Genomic DNA, 27493 nt, shown 5'->3' with positions numbered 1-27493 from the left:
CAAGTGTCTAAAGAGGGACTGACAGCTTTTTATTTCACCTGACCTCCAATTAAAACAAAGCATCTCTTACTCTTCCAAATTATTTTGGCATATATATTTGTGCTGAATTAGGGAAGTATAAAAATATTCAAACGCTCAAAGGGAAAAGTCAAAACACTGAACTCTAGAACTCCCTGTTCCTTCACATACTACATGATCCTCTCCCAGCTGAACCCTCAAAACCCTTTCCCTTCCATATGCCTTTGCATGCCACATGATCTCCCAGCTAAACTCTGCAACTCCTTCCCTATCTCACGGCAGACCCTACTAAGACATGCCCCTACTGTGGTGGTATAATTGTGTTTTCCTTTCCATACCACCCACAACAAGCCATGGTAGTACACGGGCCCATTAGACCTTCAGCATAAACAGGCTCTTGGGGCCTGATCCTGCACCATTGAAGTCATTGGGAGCTTTGCCACGGACTTCAGTGGGAGCCAGATTGCGCCCTTAATGAGTCCAAGGCAATAGTCACTAATCTGCTCTCTCCTGCAGTTTACATGCTGCTGTTAGATCAATGATGCTAAAGAACCAACTATCTGAATAGTATCTTGGTGCTCTGCAGGGGTGCAGGAGGGGAGAGTGTTGTGGCTCCAGAGAGCAGGTTCCCCACCTTCCCGCTAATCAGCTGCTAAGCCAGGCAGGCAGGAGAGTGCTCAGCTGCACTCAGTAGCCGCCTCAGGCTGCTCCCTCCTCCTCTCTCTGCTTCCTGTCTCCCCCGCGCCTCTCGAACTCGATGCTGACCATTGGGGGCAGGAATGACAATAGTGTTGTCCCCCTCAAAACTGAAATTTGCAGAGGATAAGCTATTACCAGCAGGAGAGTGGGGTGGGGGGAGAGAAAACCTTTTGTAGTGGTAAACACCCATTTTTTCATGGTTTGTATGTATAAGAACATCTTCTGTATTTTCCACAGTATGCATCCGATGAAGTGAGCTGTAGCTCACGAAAGCTCATGCTCAAATAAATCGGTTAGTCTCTAAGGTGCCACAAGTCCTCCTTTTCTTTTTGCGAATACAGACTAACACGGCTGTTACTCTGAAACTAACAGGAAGATCTGTACTGTCACTGGGACTTTCTGAACAGCAGTCAGACATAGGCAAGGAAAATAAAAAAATTTACAGTACTCAGGCGCAACCCTGGATCCTAGAATGGATCCTAGAATCCTGGATCCTAGCATTTTTATTCAAAACAACTAATCATGAAATAGTTAACAAGGTCAACATTTTAATTGTCATTATTGTGGTTCAGAATCAATGCCCTGTTGAGATGACTAGGGCAGTTCGAACATCTCTTAGAACTATTCTTTCAGTCTGCAGGCTCAAGAAGATGACATGTGCTCTGTTCTCTCTTCTGTTTTATTCATAATCATAACAGCCAAAAAGTTATCCACTGTATGACACTGCCTCACAATGATTTTCCATAAAGGAAAGCTTTGGGTTCTTCGTAGATATATTTAAAATGCTGCAGACAGTGGGAAAAAGGTTGATGGAGCCTTTAAAATTACATCTATGAACATTTTTAGTACAAATGTATGTTCATAAAATTTAATGGACTGAGAGTGCTGAAAATAGAAAGTCTCTGTTTACCCATAGGTCATGGAAAGTGCAAGCAAAGACAAACTCTCCATTTTAGCCCTCAGTGTGCTCAGTTCAGCCTTCAAAGGGCTCCCCCCCATGATTCCCCACCCTTACTCTCTTGCAAAAAGTGATTCAGTGTCCACACTACTGTATGACCCTCTGATGACCAGATATTAGCACCTCTGTCAAATTCAGTGCATAGTTATGGAGTTTGTTTATAAGCCAAGTTAAAGTCTTGTAACTCAGTTCACTGAGTCATGTCACCGTCTAGACTTGTAGGTGTAAGACCAGTTCAGTATTTACAATAATTTCTATCTAGCTGCCCGATCAATAGGCCATGAATCTCATCTGGTCCAGACACCACAAAACTGTTCCCTTTTTTGGCCTGGTGCAGCTTTCATAGCATGAGTGAAACCCTGAATAGAAGATACAGCTTTCATTTATGATTGGTTGGAATATCACTAAAGAAAGCTTTCTTCCTAGGGAAAATATTTGGGAGCCATTAAGTCATAATCAATTTAGGACTGTCAGTGCTGGGAAAAAGTTCAGCAAGCTTCCCTGCTGATGTCCTAAAGGATCTTTTATCAGCTGATGCCAGTGTGTTTTTGTGGAACAGTGGCCAAATAAGAGCTGACAGTATGTGTACGTGCATGGCGAGGAGAGGTGGAGTAGGAGGAGTGGGAAGCCAGAGGAGGAAAAGACAGGGATTCTTTTATACAGTAATGATAGTAAGTTCATTCAATCAAAATTTGATTATCCAAACCCTGGTTAACTAGAACACTGTCTTATCAAAACTTTGGATATGTCCCTAAGGGTTTACTGAAGCCATTGTCCAAAAGATCTCCCAAATACTCTATTACCAGATCCTAGAAGCAGCACAAGTCTGAGCTGGGGTCCAACAGTACTGGACTGATCTCTTCTGCAGCACAATTGTGCAGAACCCTTAAGTGCTGCAGGGCTAAAGCTCCAGTCTCATGGAGCTCCTACACTTTGCAAAAGAGAAGCTTCAAAGCCAGCTAGACTTGGTGAAGCCAGCTAGTGTCTGTAATTGGGGGAGCAGCCCAGAGGATTTGAAGAGTATTGTTCAAGGTTTCCTGATGCTAATTAGTTTTCAAAATCTGCTGGGACAATTTTCTCTATTACCCTAACCCAATATTATCCAAAGGCTTCAGGTGTCTTCTGAGACCTTTGGAAAACTGAAGTTAAAACAGTCAACTGTGTTCTGTAATGTATCCTGCATGTGTGTGTGTCTGGTATCATTCATGACAGCAAACACACATTTCTTTCATTTTTACACATAGGTTCTTGTTCAATTATTTGACCTGCTATAGATTCTTACCTGTTTCACTGTATATTAACTGATTTCCCTGTTACCCTCGTGGCAATAATGTTTAAGGAACCCAGTAGCATAAGTATCTTTTCTTGCATGAGGCTCATGACTATGACATGTAGTTTCCCTGCTCATCCAATTTTCGGAGTGGGTTTCAGAAAACAGAATATAGTGTCACATTTCCAAAAATGTTAATATTCTGTTTAAAAATGCTATATTTAAAAAAATCACTAGACCTCCCCATCTGTATTAGAAAGCTTATTGTTATTGTTCAGTAGGTCACACTGACAGCGTTCCCTTTCTTTTATGAGTTTTGTGCTGAAGAAAATAGAGAAAATTGTCCCAACAGATTTTGAAAACTGTGATTAGTGGCAGGAGGCCTTGAACAGAGTCTCCAAATTAAAGACCTACTAATGTGCCATGGAACAATTGGAAAATCTTATTGTTTAAAGACCACTCAGATTATATCACATAACTTCTTTGCATTCTTTCTCTCTCCATTTTATTACTAGGGATATAATTCACTTGCTCCTATTGCTTCTTCTCCATGTGAAATCATAGCACATTCTTTGTGAAATGGCATCTCTCTAGGGGATTCCTTATTATCATAGCACATCGTGGAAAGTCTCAGCTTATGTAAAGCAGCAGCAAGACTGTAGTACCACTTCTTGGGGCTTATGAGGAGGAGAAGGGAAGTGGACACATTTCTCCCTTGTCCCCAAGAAGAGACATGGTGGGAGTGGAAGAACACCTGGTGACTGAACTCTCAGACAAACAATGTGGCGAGAAGAGGGCCAACTGGCTGCCCTATGAAGCTGAATGGAGAGAGGGTGGGAAGAATATGAGGCCTCTGGCTTCTTCCTCAGAAGATACATAGAGATATTGTGAAGGGGGAGCCCCGGGCTTGCTGGGTGGAGGGAGACAGAGGAATTGTGAAGGGGATACAAAAGTCCATGATGCACCCAACTCTTGATGTTTCAAGACCATGCATAGAAATCCAAAGTCAGATCAATTCTCCTGGCTTTGGGTTTTGATGCAAAAAGTCTGCACAGTTCTATCAACAATACTCATGCTTAAGGGCAGGATCAGAAAAATAATCACCCTCCCCCGCACATTATCTAGTAGTATTGTATAAGGATGGGGGAGCTGTAACTACATTTGAAGATTATGAGAAAGACAAGGTAGATAAAGTAATATCTTTTATTGGACCAACTTCTGCTGGTAAAAGGTACAAACTTTCCAACTTTACAGAATTCTTCTTCAGGACCTGAAGAATGAATGCGCTTTTTTGTACCAAGATCTTTTAATTATTTTAATGGGCGAAAAAGGGCATCGGCACAGGGGTTTCTCCTGTAGAAAAATGCAGGTGGGAAATCAAGGACACATCTTTTCCTACCCTGCTGCATTTCAATTGCTGATGCCTTTGGCACAGATAGACTGTCCCTATAAATACTGAGGAAGCCATTTCCGTAGCAAGTGCTAACTGTTTTAAAGCTCTGTGAACTTCTTCCCTTTCTGGCATTATCCTTTCCTCACCCATCTGCATGGTATAAACAGTGTGGAGAACAGAGTTGGATACAAGCACCAAGAGAAAATGAATTCAGTGTGACGAGCACAACAGCACGTTTGGGATGGTTTTGAGAAAATAAACCATTTCCAGCAACTCTTGGCATAGTAGAAAAAAGCCGCTGCCCAATTCCTCCTGCACATCCTGAGAAATACGTGTTTGTAAGTGTTCCAACGTACATTAAGGGAAATAAAATCATATACATGCCCATGGGAGACCTACGATGACTTCTAGCCACCTGCTTCACATATGCGCCTACTGATTTTTCCTATCTCACATAACAACATGGCTCAAAAGTCTCTTATTGCTGCCCTCAGATCTGTTCCTGGGGGACACAGGAAAAAAGCATGAGAAAGGAAATGTGTCCTTCCTGGGCCAAGCAATTCTTTTTAAAGAGAAGGCCTGACAGGGCCGGTCCAAGGATATTTTGCGCCCTAGGTGAAACTTCCATCTTGCGCCCTCCCCCTCACTTTCCCCTTCCCCGCCCGACAATCTCCGAAAACTAGTAAACTTAGCATCATAAACAACCTGTCACAAAGCATAACGGCTGTTGTAATGTTTCTTTTTTACCTTTAAGGCGTTTCTGTTTGCCATTGCCTCTGATTGTGTCCCATTCAAAGTCTTACTATTGTGCAAAGCTAAGCAACTGAGCCTTGCACTGCATCACCAGCCAGGTTAGGCAGGGTGACAAATCCCCCTTGCCCCAAAGGGCCATTATCCCCTGGTGACTAATTTCTACTCCAAGTCTATAAAGCAGACTTTTAAGGTAAATACATTATTCCTTCAATATTACCCACGCACACATCTCACAAAGATTCTCACTCTTGACAAGTCACCAGTCTTGTGTAGATCCCTTCCACATTCCTCTTTGTGGGTAAGTGCCCTGTAAGACACGCGGGGTGCAGCGAGTTTGTCAGGCCTGTGGTGGCAGCTGTTTGTGAAGATCGGGGGCCCTTTGCCAAGGGGTGCTGGTGTCACAGTGAGCTTGGGGTGGCTGAGAGTATGGGGCAGGGCACTGAGGCTTGTGGGGCATGTAACACGCACTGGGCTGGAGGGCAGGCGGTCCTGGGATGGGGCAGAGGCAGGTATCTGTCAGTCTTCAGCGCTCGGGCTGCACCAGGGTCAGCAGCCTCTTCACCTAGGAGTCTCTCCACTTGCCCGGGGGCCACTCCTCCTCTCAGGCTCCCCGGACGCTGCCGCTGCAGCCACCCGGGAGGATGCGAGCCGGGGGGGGGGGGGGGGGAGGAAGCACTATGGAGGAGACGTAAGGGGCTGGGCTCGGCTGGGGCCCCGCACCTGCCGGCCGAGAGCAGCAGGAACCGGGTGCCGCTCGGGGGGGGGGGGAGCCGGGTGGCCCAAGCCCAGGGTGGCGGCAGCCTCCGCAGCAGCAGGGGCAGGCGGGCAGCATAGCCCGCCATGGGGCAGGAGAGGCTGCACTGTTGCTGCTGCTGTTTCGAAGGCTCCTGCACCATACGGCAGGGCCAGGGAGCCTGAGAAGAGGAGTGGCCCCCGGGCAAGCGGGGGAGACTCTGAGGTGAAGAGGCTGCTGGCCCTAGCGCGGCCCAAGCGCTGGAGACTGACAGGTACTTGCCCCTAAGCAAGAGTGTAAAAAAAAAAATTGGGGGGCACCGCTCTTTGATGCCCCCAAATCTTGGTGCCCTAGGCGGCCGCCTAGTTCGCCTAGTGGTTACACCGGCCCTGAGGCCTGAGATTAAACTGGCCACTACTCAAAAGTCACCACCCATCCCAGAGAACAGATGAGGCCCTGATCCTATGAACACTTAAGTACATGTATACATTTTACTCTTGGAATTAGTCCTACTAACTTCAGTGGGGCTATTCAGATGAGCAAAGTTATCCATATGCTTAAGTGCTTGCAGGATCAGGGCCTAAGGGCCTAATTCTGTCTTCAAACAGGCATGCATGACTTGCACTGGGTGAAATTTTTGGTCAAATAGTAAATTTGCTGAAAAACACAGTTTTGGGGCAACTGAAAATATTTGCAAATGTTGGTTAAATCAATTATTCCCTCAGTTCTATGCATGACTCCAGTTTGTGCCTCTGGAAGTTACACAGGTATATCTGAGAGGGGAATTGGGTCTAACTGAGTTTCTTAACCTGGTTTTTCTTGTCAGATGTTTGATGCATGCTGAATGATAATGGAGAGAGGTTACCTTGTACCTCTCCACCACATACATGTATCTGCCTGTTGTTTCTTGTCTTATACTTAATTGCAAGCTCTTTGGACCATGGACTGCATTTTAGTTATGTGTTTGTACAGTGTCAACATGATCCTTGTACCATGATCCTTGATGGGGGCCTTTACGTATTACCACAGTACAAATAAATGATAATAAATATGAGCTATTCATAAAATACATTTGTAAATAAATTCAGAAGTGATTTCAAGTCTGAGGACTGCACAATCTGCTCATGAACATTTCAGAGGTGAGATTCCACTCCTTGCTTTATGAATTATTCCCTCGGCTCTGCCAGATGCAGTCCTACCTCAACAATGCCAACTCCTTCCACAGATGATTCTTTTCCCTCCTCCATACAACAGAAGGTCTCAGCCCTCTCCCTCCTGCCTCAGCTAGCACATTAAGATCCAGAAGGTCACTATGTTAATGAGTGGTGTGTGCTGTGCTCCCTGCTTAACAAGTTACTCTCTGACAGAGCAAAGATGATTCTGTAAACAAATGCCTCTTATTGTTCCCACAGAAACCAAATGCAAATATAAAGAGCAAGATATCCAACAGGAATCCACAAATGTACGTACACACCCTCACACGAAATTACAGTGTTATTTAAAACTTTTAGATCACATACCATGTAGCATTAAAAAAAAAAAGAATGATAAAAATATAGATCTGGCTCATGTAACTCCAATGGAACTCACTGAAAGAGTAAAGAACGTGCAGGAATTGTAGGACAGAGCATGAGCTCCCTTAGAGTTAGACTCAGCTGATAGCGTAAAGCATAGCTATACCATCCCAAGAGGAGCTCTGGTGTAGAAATGTGCCCCAGAAAGACATGACAATTCCTCCCCCGCTCCCTCTGGTGCTGGTGGGGTGACATAAGTTACTTCTTCACCCCTAGTCAGAATGCAACAAACTCCAGGCTATGTTCCCAACCAGCTAACCTGAATAGTGAGTGAAGTGGATGAAGCCAACACTCTTCCCATTCCCTACCCACTACCTCGAAAGGGGGAGTAGCGGGCAAGAAAGAGAGGCTTTCCCATTCTCTTCCCTCTGCAGACAGCACCACAATCTGAGCAGTCCTTACTTGGCCAAGGAGGGGTTATTGAGGATGGGGAGGACATGACCTGACTCCACCTTACTCACCTGCATGGCTTAGTAAGGCCTGGGGACAATCTAGCCCTTAAGAGGCTTGTGTACTTCACTAAGAAGAGGAAAGTTGGCACTTTACCCACCTACTTGTCCCTCTGACACCTCATCACCACTTTCAGTTCAGAGGGCTTGTTCTACCCTTTGAGGTTAAAGTCAACAGCTTACGTTTATTTGCTGAGAGCTGGGATTTAAACTGGCCTCGAACCAGCCGGCAGGTGGACCCATCGCCATTGCAGACCCCACAGTTATCTTCCTTGACAGTGCTTCCCAGCTGGTGATCACAGCCAACGATCTGACAAGAAAGAAAGATGTGCAGTTCAAACTGAGCACCTACGGACTGCTGGATCCATCTCTGCAGCTAATTACCGCCAAATTTCTCTCACATCATCTCCAGAGGGCCATAAAGTACATTAGCAATGAAAGAATCTGAATGAATCTGGCTGAGAGCTTGAATTGAACTCAGGAGCTAGATACTCAGCAGGTCTGCACTAAATGGCTTTTGCAGTTCAGAGAAAGAAAAAGCATGTTGATTTTTTTAGGGTCTTGTGAATGCTTCTTGGTAACGGTCCTATCAGAGATAACATTTTTAAAAGGTTTGTAAAGAAAAATATATGATTCTAGTTAGACTGATAGATACTTACAGAACAGATAACTAAAAAGCTCTGCTGTGATCTCAGTGGTGTCTTACCTGATATGCAGTTGGGAAAACCATGTGGTTTTAATTACATTTGACAATAATCCCATTCCACACAATCAAAGCCTGCATTCGGATAATGTTAAGGATTTGATGAAGGAGGGGAAGAATAGTTAAAACAAAGAACTGAGAGCCAGGAGATCTGGATTTTATTCCCAGCTCTGCAATAGGCTCTCTCTCCTTGAGCAAATCATTTTAGTTAAAATTTTTAAACTTGGGTGAACAAACTGGGCTCCTAAATCCAGATGTAGGCTCCTAAACAACCTGTAGTGCCCACTGAAGTAAATGGGATTTAAACTTTTTTAAGCCTGGGGTGCATTTGGCCTTTTATCTGAACTGATCCTGGACATGAAATTATGGAGTTTCACCCAACATTGCTTTAAAGCCAAGAAAATAAGCAAGTCCATATTACACATATTAAATAAGCATGAAAGGCCTCCTAGCACTCTGGCTTCCAAAGCCAGCCATGGACCAGGTTTGTACATAAATTTCTTTTCTACAGTGTTTGTGCTAAATTTAGAATAGATGTAAACAGTAGTGAGTTATGAATAAAGTGTTAACCTTAATGCTAAATCTGCATGCTTCCGTGGGCTTCACTTAAATTCAAAGTGCCAAATTTTAGAAGGCGATTATAACAGGTGCGGCTGTAACAATGTATGCTCATCAGCTGGGCTCATAAAAACACACATGTACATGTGCAAATTGGGTTACTGAGCACTACAATAATGGTGCATGCAAATGGGTTTTTAGACACAAGTCCCTGACTTATATGTGCATATGGTTGTGTGTGTTCTGCTGGGCTTTGCTGAAACAAGGGGTGTTCCAATTATTTTTGTCAGCTCCCCCTTTATGCTCTCCTGGGAAATATGTGGAACCTGTTTAATGTTATGACTTAATATTAACTTTTTAGTGGTTTAGTTTCTCTCTCTTTTTCTCTTTTTTTCTTTAAACTTAAAAATTGTGTAGTAATTGGCCCTCAATTACTGTCCCAACTGGCAGAGGGCACACCGTACCATAACCCACATCAGGCCTGACATACTCATTGCCCCAACACATTCTTTTCATAACCTGTATTTTAAAAAAGTGTCCTGTTAGGTATCATATGCAAACTAGTAACATGCTGGTCAAAAATGTGTATGGAGGTGTATAAAGAATTAGAGATGTGTGATGGAAATATGGTCTCAGAAGGGGTTTTGCAAGCAGGGCATACACACAGCCTGTCCTAGACAAAGGACTGCTGTTTTGCCTGTCTTCCTGCCCATTCACTGAAATTCAATTGAAATTCATTTCTGAGGACAATGAAAAGCAATCTACATAGAAAGGAAACAGAGCCATAAAGCTAAACCAGCAGGGGGAAAGACCTCTGAAAGATCACAGGGGATGGAGCCTACACCCTCAGGAAGCCTTCTTGGTTCTTGAAATGGAGACAATAGACTTTGGGAAACATAAGCAAAGGCAGAAAGCCATTTTGGCTTCCATGATAGGGGACAAAGGATGAGCAGCATCCTAAGAGATCACGAAAAGTGGATCCTCTTAACCTAACAACAAAGAATAGCTGGAATTGACTATAGGTGAGAAACTGCTTGGATAAAGATTATTAAGTGCTGAAATTAAGTTTTAGTCACTAGAAAGCATGTGTTGTTTGACTTATAACCATACCTGTGTTTTCTGTTCTACTTATTGTAACTTAAATATCTGTTCTTTGTTAATGAACATATTCTTGGTTTTATTACAAAACCATCTCAGTGCTGTATACTAAACTGAGGGGTGAAGTGCTCAGCTAAACGAACAGGCTGGCGCGCTCTACCTGTTTGGAGGCAGTAAACTTAATATCTTCTGTGAGTATCTAGTGAGAGGCACTGGACGCTGCAGGGGAGATGGTTTTTTGGGGGGGGATCAGGACCAGAAGCGCTGTTGGTGTCACCCTGCCAGCAGTAACCAAGCTGGTGGAAGTTGGGCTGAGGCCATTGTGCTGCGAAGAGGCTGCTGGTGTCAGGGCTCTGATCTAAACCTGCACAGCACAGAGGCACCCAGGGTTACAGGTCACATGGTGACACAACCCCTTACTGGTCTGCGTGAACCCCCAAAGTGTCACAGTAATAATAATGATATTACTCCCTGTACCATGAAAGCTCCTTCAATTAATGTTAGTCACAACACACTATGTAGACTTATTTTAAAACACAATGGGGTCAAATTCAGACTAGACAGAACCAGACAACTTCTTTGACTTCACCCACTTCAACCCTGTTCAATTTGGCATATATATTTATGTGTGAAGCCATAATGACTCTATAGAAGCTAACAAAGGCCACGGGGTAAATGTTAAACATTTTTGATCAGATATACATGTACAAAAACTGCCAAGATAGAAAGAGACACTGTTCACCTTTGTAACAATGGCAGATAAAGGTGAAATAATCAAGTTTATAAAGTTACTTCTAACCTGAGTGGAAACTACTTACTCCATTTGAAGCTTCTGCATATAGGTTTATGAATCCTGTGCGTGGAGCCATAATAGACCTAATTTTACATTGTCAATCTTGACCATAGGTCTAAGGCCTCGTCTACATGCAAACTTGTACAAAATAACTAAGCTGGCTTTAATTGGCACCTTTTGTTATTTCAGTACAAATTCTGTGTGTGGACACTTTGATTCTGAAACAAATATCCACACACACACTTGCACTGAAACAACAAAAAGTGTGAATTACAACTGACCAGTCAGGCTATATATGTTTTTTTTTTTGCCCCTGTATTAGGACACTAGGATATGAAATCAGACAGATATAACTGCATGATTGAAATACTTTTGCATGGAGCTGGATAACAGCCCACACCCACATACTAGGCAAAAAGGCTCCTGTTGAAGATCCTGATGCCAGAGGAACTGCAGGCATTTCCCCTTCCTCGATCCTGGCACCACACAATAATTTAAAGGTATGCTCCACAATGGAATGCAAATCTAAATGTGCCCACGCATACCTCATACTGTAAAGCACATCTGAATTCCTTCGGTGTGAAAGGGCCTGGATATAAAAACAAATTCTGTTCCATCCATCCAATTTCAACATCAACTTTTATCCCCATAAGCCTTCATAACTTTGCTTGTGACTCATCAACAGTCATATCACCTCTGGCTGTGATCTTATGATATCTCATTTATAAATTGAGCAATGTTGGACCAGGTCAGTACTTGGATGGAAGACTGCCAAGGAAAACCTCAGGTGCTGGAGGAAGTTGTGTTTGTGATTCATTATTCTTTTTGAGATGATATGGAGTCATTGACCCAGCAAGGCACTGTTCTGCTGGAAGTGCTGTATTTTAAATGGGACAAAATGGCGTTCTCTAACCGCTTGTATTCACTAAAAATCCTATGGCACCATATACAAGATCAGAGGTGTTAACCTCACTGTCCTGGCCAAATTCTAGTTTAGATCATTATATTCTGCCTGAGTAAATTCCTCTGCAGTTTTAACTGGACATAGTATTTTCTTCAGTTCTTCTCCTAAATTGCTGCCCAGTTTTGTTGTACTCTAAGTTATTTATGTCAAAGTATTTAAAATATCCCCATCCAAAACTCCAGGCCCCTTTTAAAGGTTATAATAAAAAAAATCCTTATAACAGATGGACTGGACCAATTGTTCCTTTCAAGACAACAACTGGACCAAAATTAAAAATGTTCCCCCCCCCCCGAAAAAACTTTCCCTCCATCTCATTCTTCACCCCCTCCCGCTCGAGGAAAAGCCTGGGAAAACAGATGTGTTATCTGTTAAATGGCTGCCACGTTCCATTCCCCAGAAGTATCTGTATTTAAGTGAGGTGGCTTGGGGGGAATGGGGAGAAATGATTTCTGCAGAGTTTGTAATGAGCTTGGTGATTCTTTAGGATGAAAAAAGATGTATAAAATCCTTTTGTGGCGTTTACAGGAAAGAAACTGTACAAGTTGGGTCTGTACTTGAATATGGTAAGTCAACTTAAAAAAACACAGAGCTCCTGAAATACCAAAGAGGCTGAAGCAACTCATCTATGAGTATAATCATTCCTTCCTCCGCTAGCAGAGGGAATCTAGATCTGGTGGAGTTGGGGTAGGGGCGTGCCAGCTCTGTAACATTATTTTCACCTCCCTAGGACCTCACGAGGTCCTCTGCAAGGATCAAGAGCAGAAAGAGGGTGAGAGCAGGGCTATGGATATAACCACTGTCCATGGCATTGTATCCCCAGAAACCTGCACAGAATCAATGAGGAATGCAATACTCACTCAGTCAGCACTCTCTCTCTTCCTTGTCCATCTCTGTGATATGAATCAATTCTAGAGAAGAGGTTCTGGGGTAATGGACATCAGTGCAGTAATAGGAGCACAACTCCTAGATAAATCCTTCTGCCTTCGAGTCCAGGTTCATTTGGGTTGAAATAGCTATGAAGTATTGCCAAGGCACAGGGCCCCCAGGCAGATTATTCCCAACCATCTGTCATCAGGACTAACTACTGAAAAGTGTACCATTGGAGATGTAGTATGGCCAGAGTTTGGCCCATGAGGGAGAATGGGGCTATGAGGCACTTGAACTGCAACTCCCCTGAAGCCCCACGACTGCTCAGGTGGGCAGAGATTAATGTAGCCATGACTTGAACCAAAAAACTTTTTGACATTTCTGAATGATAATATTGCATGATTTTCATTCCACAAAAAGTTTTGAAATTTCTACATTTAATCCATGACAAAAACAAATGTCAAAAAATTGGAATTTCCCTTGGATGGAAATTCTGTTTTTTTTAATCAACTCTAGCCCTGACCTTCATAGATCTCAAGAGAACATGGGATATAGGGAGATGAAATCCCTGCCCATTTCACAAAGGGTGAGGTAAGGAAAACCTGCCTTCTCCCACCCAGATAGAGTGATGAAGTATAAACTTTGCAAGTTGGAATTCTTGGAGTTTCTAATCCCTTCAGTGTGCTCTCACAGTACTGGGACAACCTGTGCACTGCGATATGCTATAGCATAAAATGTCACAAGTAGCAATCATGCCGTTCATTTTGGGCCTGATCCCAAACCCACTGAAATCAACGCAAAGGCCATTACATTAGTGAGTTTTGGATCAGGCCCTTATTTATTTGTATAGGCATTTCTATGGGGCTTATCGCTGTAGTACTTTTAATAGAGTGAGGCGCTTGAATACATCATGTCAAGCCTTGGAGGCACCCCAGACTTTGTATAATATAAGGAAGATGACAGCTACTTTGCACACCCTACAACGTTGGGGAAATCACCAGTTTGATCAACAATGGTGTTTGCTCTCTGCACAACAGTTGTTACCAAGTGTGTCATCTTCCGACAGTGCACACCCTTAGCTGAGCTGACTTTTAACTCTCCTTTTCTGGTTAGTTAAGAAACAGCCCAACAAGAAAAAGCCAGAACAACAACAGCTCAGCCTTAGTTGGCTCAGACTGTATTGTTCTCTGGATGCAGCACAACGGCTCTGCTCAGAGGTAAAAATTCAATATTGCATTTTAGGCTGAAGTCCCATACTTCGTGCTGCGCTGGATTCCTTCCCATCACCATATTTGACTGAACTGACAGCAAAATAAGCTGGAAGAGTTGGGATACTCCTGACATTTAGATACATACCTAAAAATATTTTTACAAGACACTACATGAGAAAAGAAGGCCATTGAGCTAACAATTGAGCAAACTGCTTACGTGCAGTTTAAAGATCCCAAACGGAAGGTCTGAGAAGATGACTTGGAGCTGAGTGTGTGTTGCCCTGGTGGACATGAACTCTGGCTCTGCTTAGCAGACTTTTCCAGGAATAAAACTGCACCAGCAATGACATGTTCTGGTTGAATCCTGCCTGCCTGTAAATGCCCTGGAGTAAGAAGTTTTCATAATCATTTCTTTTCAGCATTGAGAAATCTTGTGCAGGAAATAATATGATAAAAGTAAGCTTGCAAATCTAGCCAATTATAAATAAATCTGCTTTCCAAAGACCCTCTCTACACTACAAATACAAACTGCTAAGACCCCATTAGCAACACTGTTGTCCCTAAGCTGGTTACAAATAAGGGGCCAAAGCCTTGATTTGTGTAAATTGTCATAGCTCAATTGAAGTCAATGGAGCTGTGACCATTTACAAACAGCTGAGGATCTGGCTCATGGGTTCAATTTGGATCTTAACCATGTTTTATAATAAAGCTGACATATTACGTGCCCTTGAACTTTTGTCTGGTTATGAAATAGGACTAAGGTCCAAGTTACTCTGCAAACTCACACCATGTTTGTTACTGAGTTATGGGACCACTGAGTTGTATGCCTTATATTCCTGGTCATGGCTGCATCTGCAGTGCAGCTATGCAGTCCACTTACATTCTGCATTTGCACTTCTTGCAGTCTCTCTCAATATTTTTAAAATATTTGAAAAATACAGCCTTAATATAGTAAGTATGAGAGCCGAATTTGGCCTGCAGAGCCTTTGCCTCAGATTATTTATTACTGGCGATGACGTCCAAGGACGAAAGAACCCTGTTTGCGATACAGATTCCAAGGTGAATTTGCAGAGTTAGCAGTAAGAAAAACACTTTTGATTTGTAAATCGAGTACAGATTCTATAGAATTTGTTGCAAAACAAACACAGAACCCCACAAAGTCATTTCTATAATTACTTTTTAAAAATGAATTGCATTTTAATATTGCTGCCATATTTCTCTCCATCTTCCACTGTCACGATTATTATTCATTATTTGTATTATAGTTGCACCTAAGAGTCCCAGTCATGGACCCAGGGTCCCATTGTGGTAGACTCTGAACAAACACGCCAGAAAGACAGTCCCTGCCCCAAAGAGTTTACAATCTAAGTTTGCTCTGCCTTTCTAGCTATTATTTATTAATCCTTTGTTAAACCCAGACCATGACCTCAAGGAGCTGCATGCAGATGCCGGCGTCCACCTACCCAGACCATGCTGCAGAATCAAAGCCCAGGAGACAAAACAGCTACTGTTACAGTACTAGGAAGAACGCTGTAGACATTCCCAGTGGTCAGAGAAGGGAGCCATGGTGGCCATCATGCATCTTTGGTTCAAGTTACCCCATATTTAGAGGCTGCACATTTACTAAGCAAACCCCATCAAAGAGAAATATAGGATACAAAGATGTAGCCTCCTTGTGAAACCACCCTTGCTTTAAAGGAAAATCATCAGAGGTGACCCTTCCTATGTGAAAAATGTTGCCTTTTCAGGCTCAGTCATTATTAGCAGAACATAGCCAACCTATCCATTGGGGCCAGTCCACAGACGAGGACAGAAGAGTCTGGGAACAGAAAGCCAGAGCTGGTTAGCTCTCTGGTTACAAAGAAATCCAGAAGCTGTCACATTCTATAATAGGCACCATTTAAACAGGAAACAGTCCCCAATGGCTTATAAGCAGAGGATGAGAGGAAAAAACTGCTGTAGAAGAAAAAGGCTTCTGTAGTGTTTAACAACTCTTTTCCTTTATTTTACTTGGTCACTTTGTTCACAGTTTTTTTCTTTGTTTTGCTTCAGTTTGTTTCCGTGGACTCTACTTTGCCAGAGCAAAAATAAGTTTCTGGCCTTATCCCCTGGACATTCAGTAAAGTCTGTGGGTTGCATTTTAGTGCTAGTGTTGACAAGTGAGAATGCAAGTGACTTTTAAAAAAAAATAATAACTCGACTGTAGTAGATTCCTACTGAAATATTTATTGATTCCCTCTGTAGGAATCCTGCAGGTCCCTCCCTTGGGTATTTAGCTCATTTAACTTTTTGAGGGGAAAAAATTGCCAGGTTTTCCAGAAGAACAGGAAAATATTCCAGCAGAAGATCCAAGAATTATCTAGCACAGGACAGTTTAAGTTAAAACACAATGTCACAAGATAGTCAGGGCAATTCTGCACCAACATCCTCAGAAAAATGTGCCCTGAGAAGTTGAAAGTTATATAAAAAGTCTGCCCTCCAGTATCACTCTGGTCTCCCAGACTGTGAAGTATTATAATAGTGAGAGCATTTAATTTGCCCTTGTTTCACATTACACTGAATGTGATTCTTTGTCAATGGTGATGACTTCATAGCATACTTGGATATCACCACTGATATCCCCTTTTCTCTTGGGCATACATGCTTTCTGTTTAAACACAGGGCTCTTTTGTTGATAGGAGCCAGTCTTCTGATGATAATGTGGGTTCTGCTGGAGTACGTCGTTATTGACAGAGACAATGCCAATGCAGGCCTTTCTGATGCTGCAGTCCAACAAGCAACCTGTCTTCTTGAGGAACTAATTGCATCCACAGCTCACATACTTAGAGATCCCAGTTCACCGAGCCGTTAATAAAACTCTTTGTGCTGTATCATTAAGCAATATGGTATCACAGCCTAACCTCCATGTTGTACAGGAATAAGTGTGTGAAAAAGGAATGAGATTCTCAACTATTTCAGAGGACTATGGCCTAATCCTGGGAGCTTTGCCATCAACTTCAATGAGAGTACAATCAACCCTAGGTCCCTTTCTTTGGAGATTTTTAAAACTGCTGCTCATTACAGACATCTCAGTGCAGGTCATCACAGCATTCTGTACATGACTTTAAGTTCATTACGAAAAGATACCTTCTGAGGAAAATAATCAGAGCACCTTCTTCCAGCTCAGCAGGGGATGACAGAAACATTCCCGACTCTATCATGACCCCAAGAGAACGGGGCTCACCTAGAGCTATCATTTTTTAAGCATCTCCAATTCTTTTTTCCGAGTAGAAACTTCCCCAGGAATCCTCACAACACCAAATATTGCAACGTCTTTCCCTCCAGAAAAGGAAGGTGTGACAGGTCTCTCTCTCTCCCTATGGTGCTCTTCAGCGCTGTACCTTGCAGCAGACATAGCGCTCACTTCTGAGCAACACAAAGTACTTGTTCTATTGAGTCACACGAACGCATTGCTCCTGCAATGCTGCCAATCCCGACTGGTTTAGAATGGGGAGATCTAAGCTCCGGGCCTGGAGAGAAAGGACCAAGCTAATGACTCAAATTCAGATTCTTCCACATGGCAGGGCCAACATGTCTCTTCACTTTCTAGAGCGCCTATCCTCCTGCTAGCCCATACCACATGTATATTGGTAGCTGGCACCATGATGGTTATATGTGCATGGCCCTGGCTGACTAGAACACCTGTTGTGCTCTCCGCTTCATTCCTTTAGGAACGGTGCTGAAATTGCACTGAGAAAAGGCTATTTCTCCATGACAGAATGATGATTTTAAACAACAAACTCAAAATTAAACTACCTTACACACAAAAGGTCTTTAGATGTGGATGAATGTAACATGGAGAGTACTGGTCTAAGGATACGTCCAGACTCCTAGCTAGAGGCATGATTCCCAGCTTGAGGAGAGCAATGAGCTAGTGTGCTACAAATAGAATGTAGCCGAGGCAGTGTGAGGGGTGAGATAAGCGCCCCAAGTGCATGCCCATCAGAGATGCTAGGCATGTACTCGAAGCAGCTCATCCCTTCTGATGCCCAGGCCACTGCAGCTACGCTCTGTTTTTAGCACGCAAGCTTGATGAGAGCTAACACGAATGCATCTCCTCGAGCTGGGAATCACCTCCTGCCCCCAACTTGAAGTGTACCCTAAACATTCAAATGGCAATTAGTGATTTTGGGTGCCTCAGTTTTCAGGTGCCCAAGCCAAGACAACATAAAAACACCTGATTTTCAGAGGGTGGGTGCTCAGCACTTTCTGAAAATGAGGTCCCATTCAGATGTCTCAAGTTGGCAACTAAAAATCAAAGCACCCCAAAATCATCAGTAACTTTTTGAAGATATAAGTCTGGGAGCCTACCACATACTTCAAGAGTCATGAAGCTATCATGATCAGCACAGGAGGATGTTATGCCAAGATAAAACTGATTAAAGACTGATCCCATCAATAATGCCTTCTACATTTTTGGGAAGGTAGCCACCCTGGTACCTAGGAACTACAGTAATGGGTGCAACCCAAATGTTAATGTTTCCATTTAAGAGGAAAAATTAAATTACCAAAAAAGGAGCCAAGGCAGCTGAATTACAGGAGACTGAAATCTCTGCAACATTTAACTAACTATGCTTTGTTTTCAATGCTTTCTTTCATTTCAGTCTGGGCTTCTGCACTACTTCTGTCATTGCCTTGAAAAAAGAAAGAAAATGTATCAACAGTAGCAGCTGGTACAGGGAAATCAAGTCCCTAAAAATTAACAGACATTGACAGCAGCCCAAATGCTGCTTGTTAGATAATTAACCAGAGTGTGTTTATTTCCAGTTCGCCATCAAAAGGCCTGTGATAATTGTTCCACTCCAGCCTTTCTCGCTATGGGAAGTGAAAAGCAACAACCCAAGTATGACAATCTCAGGGCTCAGTTACACTGAAACTTCAGTCTCACTTAGTTGTTATGGATAGTTAACATGCTGTATTTAATTATATGGACATCTGCCATGCCTGGTCAGAAAATAATGGTGATAAGTGTTTAACAGCACTTTGCTGAAGCATATAAGAATATTTGCTACAATCATAGCCAAGATTTTGCAGGGTGTGCAAGGGTAACAACAACAAAAGTGAAAAAAAAAACACTGGTGAAAAATGCACTTACATAAAAAAGAAATCCTTGAAATGAATGGTACACATAGAACAAGAGAAAGAGAATGAAGAGAGGAAGTAGAAAATAAAGCAGTCTGGAACTTTCAGTACTCTTATACAATTATAGACAATTGTATTCATTCTTCATGTGTTCTGTTTTTTTAAAAATTCTTATACCACCCCAAATCTTACCACGTTATCATTCAATCAATATATCATCTGAAGGGAAGCCATTTCTCCCATCTACTGAAACTAATCTTTTACCATTGGCGGATCTGGATTCCATTATCTAGGTAGTGGTACAACAACTTTGCCAAACATAATACTGGTAGTGTTATATGCTTCTTCAACTGTGATACATTCTGAATTGCGATGAAATAACGCAAGAATATTAAACTGTAATACCTGATGTCAAACCGGCTGTATCTGTGATCAAATCCAAAGGATAGGATTGTCTACTTGAAACCTCCCACGATATATTTAGAGCTCAATGCACCTGATGCCTTATTTTGGACTGGACTGGACTAACCATATTTTACAGACTAGCTGAGTGTTGAGTGTTCTTTTGAGCACAGCTAGTACAATACTATTCCTCTATTTGCTTCAGAAAATCATTTCAGAGGACAACTGCGCTAAATCTTCCCTTATTTTAGATGTTTATTAGTTGTTCCATTAAGACCAGTTTAACGCTACTGAAGAATATTTTACATTGAAAGTGGATTAATTAGTTCTGAGAATGTCATGTACGTTTTTCCCCTCCCCCCGGAAAACAGAGCAAATGCCAGAAGAAGCAGACAACAGGGACATTGTGCATAACAAAGCAATCGTAGCTTAGGTCACAATTTTATGAATACAAGCTGCGTCTGGTTTGTGCTACTACAAAACGTACCACATAATATAGCCAAATGCAGATTGACAGATCAGTAGCTAAGAGGTCCAGGACTGGAGCAATCAATGGTGTTGCAAGTCAGGACTGAGGAACATTGGCAGAGTTTGATGGGAATCTTGTAAAGTCCCTGCTCACAAACTCAGACCTGCCCAGACTTTTGCCTGAAGCCAGAGCGTCTTACATTTGAAACTTGATGCCTCACATGCAAGCCTTGTCTAATTTCTCATTAGCCTCTTTTGTTAGCTGGACAAGCACAAGTCCATGGGGCCGGATGCGATGCATCCGAGAGTGCTAAAGGAGTTGGCAGATGTGATTGCAGAGCCATTGGCCATTATCTTTGAAAACTCATGGTGATCGGGGGAAGTCCCGGACGACTGGAAAAAGGCTAATGTAGTGCCCATCTTTAAAAAAGGGAAGAAGGAGGATCCTGGGAACTACAGGCCAGTCAGCCTCACCTCAGTCCCTGGAAAAATCATGGAGCAGGTCCTCAAGGAATCAGTTCTGAAGCACTTAGAGGAGAGGAAAGTGATCAGGAACAGTCAGCATGGGTTCACCAAGGGCAAGTCATGCCTGACTAATCTAATTGCCTTCTATGATGAGATAACTGAATTGCCTTCTATGATGAGATAACTGGCTCTGTGGATGAGGGGAAAGCAATGGACATGTTGTTCCTGGACTTTAGCAAAGCTTTTGACACGGTCTCCCACAGTATTCTTGCCAGCAAGTTAAAGAAGTATGGGCTGGATGAATGGACGATAAGGTGGACAGAAAGCTGGCTAGATTGTTGGGTTCAATGGGTAGTGATCAATGGCTCCATGTCTAGTTGGCAGCCGGTATCAAGTGGAGTGCCCCAAGGGTCGGTCCTGGGGCCGGTTTTGTTCAATATCTTCATTAATGATCTGGAGGATGGTGTGGATTGCACCCTCAGCAAGTTTGCAGATGACACTAAACTGGGAGGAGAGGTAGATACGCTGGAGGGTAGGGATAGGATACAGAGGGACCTAGACAAATTAGAGGATTGGGCCAAAAGAAATCTGATAAGGTTCAACAAGGACAAGTGCAGAGTCCTGCACTTAGGACGGAAGAATCCCATGCACCGCTACAGACTAGGGACCGAATGGCTAGGCAGCAGTTCTGCAGAAAAGGACCTAGGGGTTACAGTGGACGAGAAGCTGGATATGAGTCAACAGTGTGCCATTATTGCCAAGAAGGCCAATGGCATTTTGGGCTGTATAAGTAGGGGCATTGCCAGCAGATCGAGGGATGTGATCGTTCCTCTCTATTCAACATTGGTGAGGCCTCATCTGGAGTACCGTGTCCAGTTTTGGGCTCCACACTACAAGAAGGATGTGGAAAAATTGGAAAACATCCAGCGGAGGGGAACAAAAATGATTAGGGGACTGGAACACATGACTCATGAGGAGAGGCTGAGGGAACTGGGATTGTTTAGTCTTCAGAAGAGAAGAATGAGGGGGGATTTGATAACTGCTTTCAACTACCTGGAAGGGGGTTCCAAAGAGGATGGATCTAGACTGTTCTCAGTGGTAGCAGATGACAGAACGAGGAGTAATGGTCTCAAATTGCAGTGGGGGAGGTTTAGGTTGGATATTAGGACAAACTTTTTCACTAGGAGGGTGGTGAAACACTGGAATGCGTTACCTAGGGAGGTGGTGGAATCTCCTTCCTTAGAAGTTTTTAAGGTCAGGCTTGACAAAGCCCTGGCTGGGATGATTTAGTTGGGGATTGGTCCTGCTTTGAGCAGGGGGTTGGACTAGATGACTTCCTGAGGTCCCTTCCAACCCTGATATTCTATGATTCTCTTGCTTGCCCAGCAACTCCCCTTCACCACCCACCTCCAACCCTGTATCTGCAGAAGTTATGTGCTGCTCCATTAATCAATTCCTCTCCCTACTCTCACAATGGGCACCCTAGAAGCTGAATGCCCATCTGAAGAGCGTTCTATGGTCAGTGTTCCCCAAATTACTCTAGGTTCCTTCTGATCCTGTGTTTCAGGAAAAACAGAATGTGCTGATGATGGATTCCCTGATAGGAAGGGGTCTGTAGGAGGGTATAGGAGGGTAGCACTCTTACCCTGACAGCAAGAAAGGAGGCAGCTACTAACAACGGAAGAAACAAATACACATCTACTGCGAGCCTCTGGTTGGAACCGGACAGCTCTTTGAATATTGGGTCTAATTCTGCACTTTGGTCTACACTATGAGCCAAATGCTGACCATGGTTACACCAGGGTAAATGTGGAGTAATTTCATTGACTTGAACAACAGGCAAGACTGTTAGCATCAAGCAGGTGTTTGTCAATGGGGACAAAATCATAGATTAGAGTGGAATTGTTCCAGACTCATAGCAGTGTAACTGAAGGCAGAACTTGGCCTCATGCCTCTTCCTTGATTCCTTGTGATATTTTATAAAATTAAGCAGTTGTTTTCTGCCTGCTTGTGTATGTACCAATCTACCTACATTCTTCCAGATCCAAACATGCACCTCTTCATGTCTGTATGTACATTAGTGACACTCCAAAAAGAAGCAGAATACTAACAGGTTGCAATTCTTCATATGGTCGATTTTTTGTAAGTGAGATCAGAATCTGTTTCATATGCATCGGTTTATAGCTAACAGATTTTTGACAGAATAACTTACATGCTTGCCCCTCTTCAAATATTTAGCTAACAGGGAGCTATCTGCCTACATGTGTTTCAAAGTCTGATCCTTTAACCTGAAAAAGTTGGAAGTTTCAGAATGGGACTTCATTTAATGTCGAGACTGTCATCACAAATGGAGACAGATAAACCTCCCCACAACTTGGAGCCTCACAGATACTGAGTATAACACTGATTCACGTACTTAGTCTTGGGCTGAGTTATCAAGAAGACTATTTGTGGAGTTAGCAAAAGTAGGAGACAAAGTGAAACAGAGGGAGAATAATGTGTGAGGGTTATGAAAACAGGAGGGACAAGCAAAGGGAAAACAGTGAAAATAGAAAAGGCGAGCAATGAAGAAGCAGCATTTCCCTGCTCACCAGAAGCAGAACGAAATCCAAGGTTTTTGGTGTAAGAGAAAACAGGGAAATGCTAGAAAGAAATTGGTCACTGTATGACAGGAGATAAGTTTTGTTTTTATTTTTTAAAAGTCTTAGTAACTTTCATGGAATATTGTTATGTGTACGCATCAATCAGAGAGGCCATGCTCCTCTCGGCTTCTGTGCTACAGACATCTGGCACTAGCTTATGGTACATGTAGGCTGGGATTACCAGGGAAAGGAGAACTCCATAAACAGGCAGTTGATTGTTTGGATAACCAAGGAAAATGCTGCATCAGTTACAATGGGGACAACAGATAAGAACTAAGTCCACAAACTACAGAAATTTACTGAATGAATGCAGAGAGAATATGTAAATAAAAAACTATATATGAAACAGTTCAAGAACTTATAGATTGTTACTGAAGAAAACAACAATTCTACATGCAGTGCAATGTGACTGAACACTGACTGGGGCCCAGACACTACGTGGGGGCCTCTTGGTGCTACCATAGTACAAATAGCGCAGGAACACCCCCATGTGAACCTTACAAACTTCCCTTGGAATACTGCCCTTGCAGGAGATCAATTTGGAGTGGGGAAACGGTGGAGGAGGGCGAGCATGAGACTTGCAAACTCTTCCAATCCTGGGGATCTGTGGGAAAAGGAAGCTGCAGAAATTGAATACTTATTAAAAGGGATTAACAGTCGATTTAAAAATCACACTTCTGCCTGCAAAATGTTCACCCGATTACTGCTTGCTAGAAGATTTACTACAGCTTACTGGAACTGAAAGATTATAGAAAAAAAATATTCCACTGCATTTTCAGTTTGGTTCCTTTCAGCATATAAGAACATTTTTCATTCTTTTCTTCCGAACAGATAGTCACACTTCCCCAATCTTTGCGTGGACCCTTCACACAGCAACTAGGGAGAGAAAACCATTTTAAAATGCAGGAAAATATATTTGTACAACCACAAAAATTGGGCAGGGAGGACTCATGGGCAGGTATAAGACCTGAAACTATTTTAAATTCATTAAAAAAAAAAAAAAGATTGTGAGCTGATGGTATGTACCTTTAAGTCTGCTTTCACGTTAGGTGTGAGTTGCATAAAACAAAGTGACAATATAAGTGCTTTAACAAATTCTCAGAGTAGTTGGCTCACCCTCTTTGTTGCTGCTGGTGATGACGATGATTGAAGTATGATGAAAAATGGCAACCTTGATTTCAAATAAGTGTAATATGATATTTTATAAGAAAAGCAGAATGAAAGAACAAAGAGCCCTGTTATACAACTTAACCATTCAGCAGCCAAAGGAGAAGTTTCCACTTATATTCAAATTCCCATGTATTTTTTATTTTTTCATGCAGAATATTCTCTTTTTTAAAAAATACATAGCTAAACTGCTTTCATATCAGTTTACTTTGCTGTAGCTTATGCCTTTCTAATGCCAGGACATCTTGATCCTTTGACAGACTGAAAATTGAAAGTTATCAGTTATCATGACTCTAGCTAGAGTGACTGTTTCTGAAAGCAATTAGCAACTTCATTTCTCCATCAGCTCACAAGCAAAGTGTCAAAGGTAGCTACTGAATCAGAGATGGGAAGGCACCAACGATATCTGCACACAGTAGAGTCAGTGGATTTCTGATGTTCATTATGTTGGTGTAATTAAGAATCATTGGTGGAACAGAGATCAGAATGTAGCCTGTGATGCCAGGAAATCAAGATGGACCCATTAGTAACTCAAGATACTAAAGAGAGAGCTTCCAACAACCTTTTGAGGAAAATCATCTTCACCCTCCCAAAGCCCAGATATATAGACTAGAAATAGGAAGAGCTGAAGTTAAAAAAGAAAAGGGACAGTTTTAAATTTCTCCCATCTTTTTCGTGTGCCAAGGCTCCACTTTCAGCAAGTCTGTAGCCCTCCAGACACTTTCTATTATAAAAACTACAATACTGATCCTGTAAACACATACCTAACTTTACTCATGTGAACAGTTCCATTGACTTCAGTTCAAGTACTCATGTGGGTTAAAGTTTACGGTTTGCAGAATGGGGGTCTAAGCTAAGAACTGCTCAGTATTTCAGATCTGGATTTTATGACAGGAAAATGAGTTGAAGATAGAGACAAGAAACAGCTGCTAAAAGGCAAGATGAGCTTCTAGACGATTGGAGGAAAGAGAAGGGGTTGAAATACTCCTGAAAACCAAAGAAAAAAGGAGATTTTAAATGGTTAGAAATAACAACAAACACGAAGGGTGGGATTTTCAAAAGTCCTCAGTGTTGACCAAACATTGCTCCAACGGGGGTCAATAGCAAAACTCCCAGCAGCAATAGGCCACCGTGGAGCGCTTTTGAAAACCCCACCCTAAGTGTATTCTAAATATTAAGGAAAGTCTGTTTACAACATTATTCACATGATTCCTATCCTTCCACTAGAATCTGCCTTTCCTATCGATGGACACATTGCATGAAACACAATAAAGCCACAATTAACAAATAGAGTTATGGAGGATAGGCAAGGTAGGATTCTTAAACTACTACTACTGATAAGAATGTACACTGTCACCGAGGTTTATGTGCAACTTCCATTTGCTTTAATGGGTATTGTACATCAGAACAAAGGCAAGATATGGCCCTTATGTGTTAGCAAATGGTTGCATATTGTAATCAAAGGGATCTGAAAAAGAAAAAGGGGGATACTGTGTATCTTGTAGGACTCCCTAAACAGCAGAGCCATCCTCTCTGCTTGCTACCATAGAAAGAAATAGTCAAAAGTGAAAAGGAAGCATTCACTGAATCAGCAACAACAACTAAATGGTACATTTCTCACACACACACCCGCCACATTGTAAATAAAGATAACGTACGCATCTCTTCAACAACATCTAAATGTTCTCCTAATGAGCCTAGGATTCCTGATACAGCTGCTTCTAACTCCATAACACTACACATGATGCTAGCTTTGCTTATTCCGAATATAGTCAGAAGTCTGTGTTGATTTTATGCTAAACTGGTGGGTGGTCATATGTACAGCAAAAATGTCAACTTGTTTGTAATACTTATTACAAAAATCCTCATAAATATGACACTTAGCTACTGGGATCTCTAAACCTCTGAGCAATATGAAAAATAAGGGATAAAAACAAAAAAAAATATATCTTAAATTCTGTATGGAGCATCTTGAGAAGGAAATTAACAAATCCACACTCGCCAGTGGGGGGCAGAGAACACCACCTTCTACTTAGGGAATGGTAGTGAGTCACACAGAATGAAAGCTAACTCTTTATTCCTGACATTATTACCTTTGGGAACAGCTTGTAGACACATGATACGCCACAGACTGACCCCAGTCACATACATGAAGAAAGTTATCTAGCTGGGCTGGAAATTTGACACATATAGCTTATTGTTGGATCCACTGGAAAAAGTGTACCATTTCTATAAAAGCCCATAGCTATCTTAATGTCACTGACACCAATGCAGAATTGTTACTAAGACTCATTAATCTTAGTAGCAATGTTTATATGCTTTATAAAGTGCACACATTTTTCTGTGTGCTATGTTGTTTCTATATTGTTTGTGACTTATAGAGAGAATAATTTGAATAGCAATATTCCAGGGCAGATTAATTTCCTCAACCTTGGGAAGTTCTAAAATACAGCAAAATATTAAATTGTTCCTTTTTAGGATATTTTTTCAATAGGATCAGCTACTATAGCTAAATGTATAAAATGCAGGAACCATAACCACATTTTTTTCAGGTGAAAAGAAGGGAAAGTCATCACCCCCAACCCTGAAAAAAAAGAAAAGAAAAAAGAGAAAAATCCCTTTGTTTCATGAACCAGCCCATCTCTTCCTATAGTAGTTTACAGAAAGCATATTAAAATGATTGTGAAAATAGAAATGCATAAAAAGAAAACCCTACAGCTGTGCAAATAAAGAGGGGGGTGGAGGAGGAGAGGAACAAGGAGTGAGTGACAGCCAGATATTCAGGAAAAGAATCATTACTACACTTGCTAGAATAAGAACTCCCTGCTTACTTGGCACATGCCGCTAATGCACATATCCAGTGACTCAGTGTAGCATCGCGTGCCGTCAAGAACCTTGGGAGCCAGTTCCACAACAAGGGTTGTCCCTTTGGCCTGGCACTTCAGCGAACATGGGTTGTCAGGGTCATTCGAGACAGGAAGCCATTCATAAAACTGTCCCTGGTACTTGACATCGTTATGAGCAGAACACTGCTGGGCCCGAAAATCACCGGCTTCTGGAGGGCAGTCCTGAAGAGGAGAAAAGGGAGAGAAAAAGAGGTCAGCTCAAAAGGGGCTCATTACATCCTTGTCAAAGGATGCACAGCTGGCAGCACTGGAGTAACACACTTAGATGTAGGAGTTTTTCA

At 42.3% G+C, this 27493-nt stretch overlaps 1 protein-coding gene across 2 annotated transcripts in view; it reads right to left on the bottom strand.

Annotated features, from left to right (window-relative positions):
- Positions 1-27493, bottom strand: part of ADAMTSL1 (ADAMTS like 1) — a 272535-nt gene that overhangs the window by 175017 nt on the left and 70025 nt on the right. For both annotated transcript variants that reach the window (XM_074953445.1, XM_074953446.1), the window contains exons 4-5: positions 27138-27374; positions 8031-8157 (exon numbers count right to left, since the gene is read on the bottom strand). In XM_074953445.1, coding sequence (XP_074809546.1) covers positions 8031-8157; positions 27138-27374 — 364 coding nt within the window. The remainder of the gene's footprint in view (positions 1-8030; positions 8158-27137; positions 27375-27493) is intronic.

Source organism: Natator depressus, chromosome 5 (assembly GCF_965152275.1).
Source record: "Natator depressus isolate rNatDep1 chromosome 5, rNatDep2.hap1, whole genome shotgun sequence".
Classification (NCBI taxonomy): Eukaryota; Metazoa; Chordata; order Testudines; family Cheloniidae; genus Natator; species Natator depressus.
The sequence above is the reverse complement of the archived record's forward strand: the minus strand, read 5'-3'. Positions and strand labels throughout refer to the sequence as shown.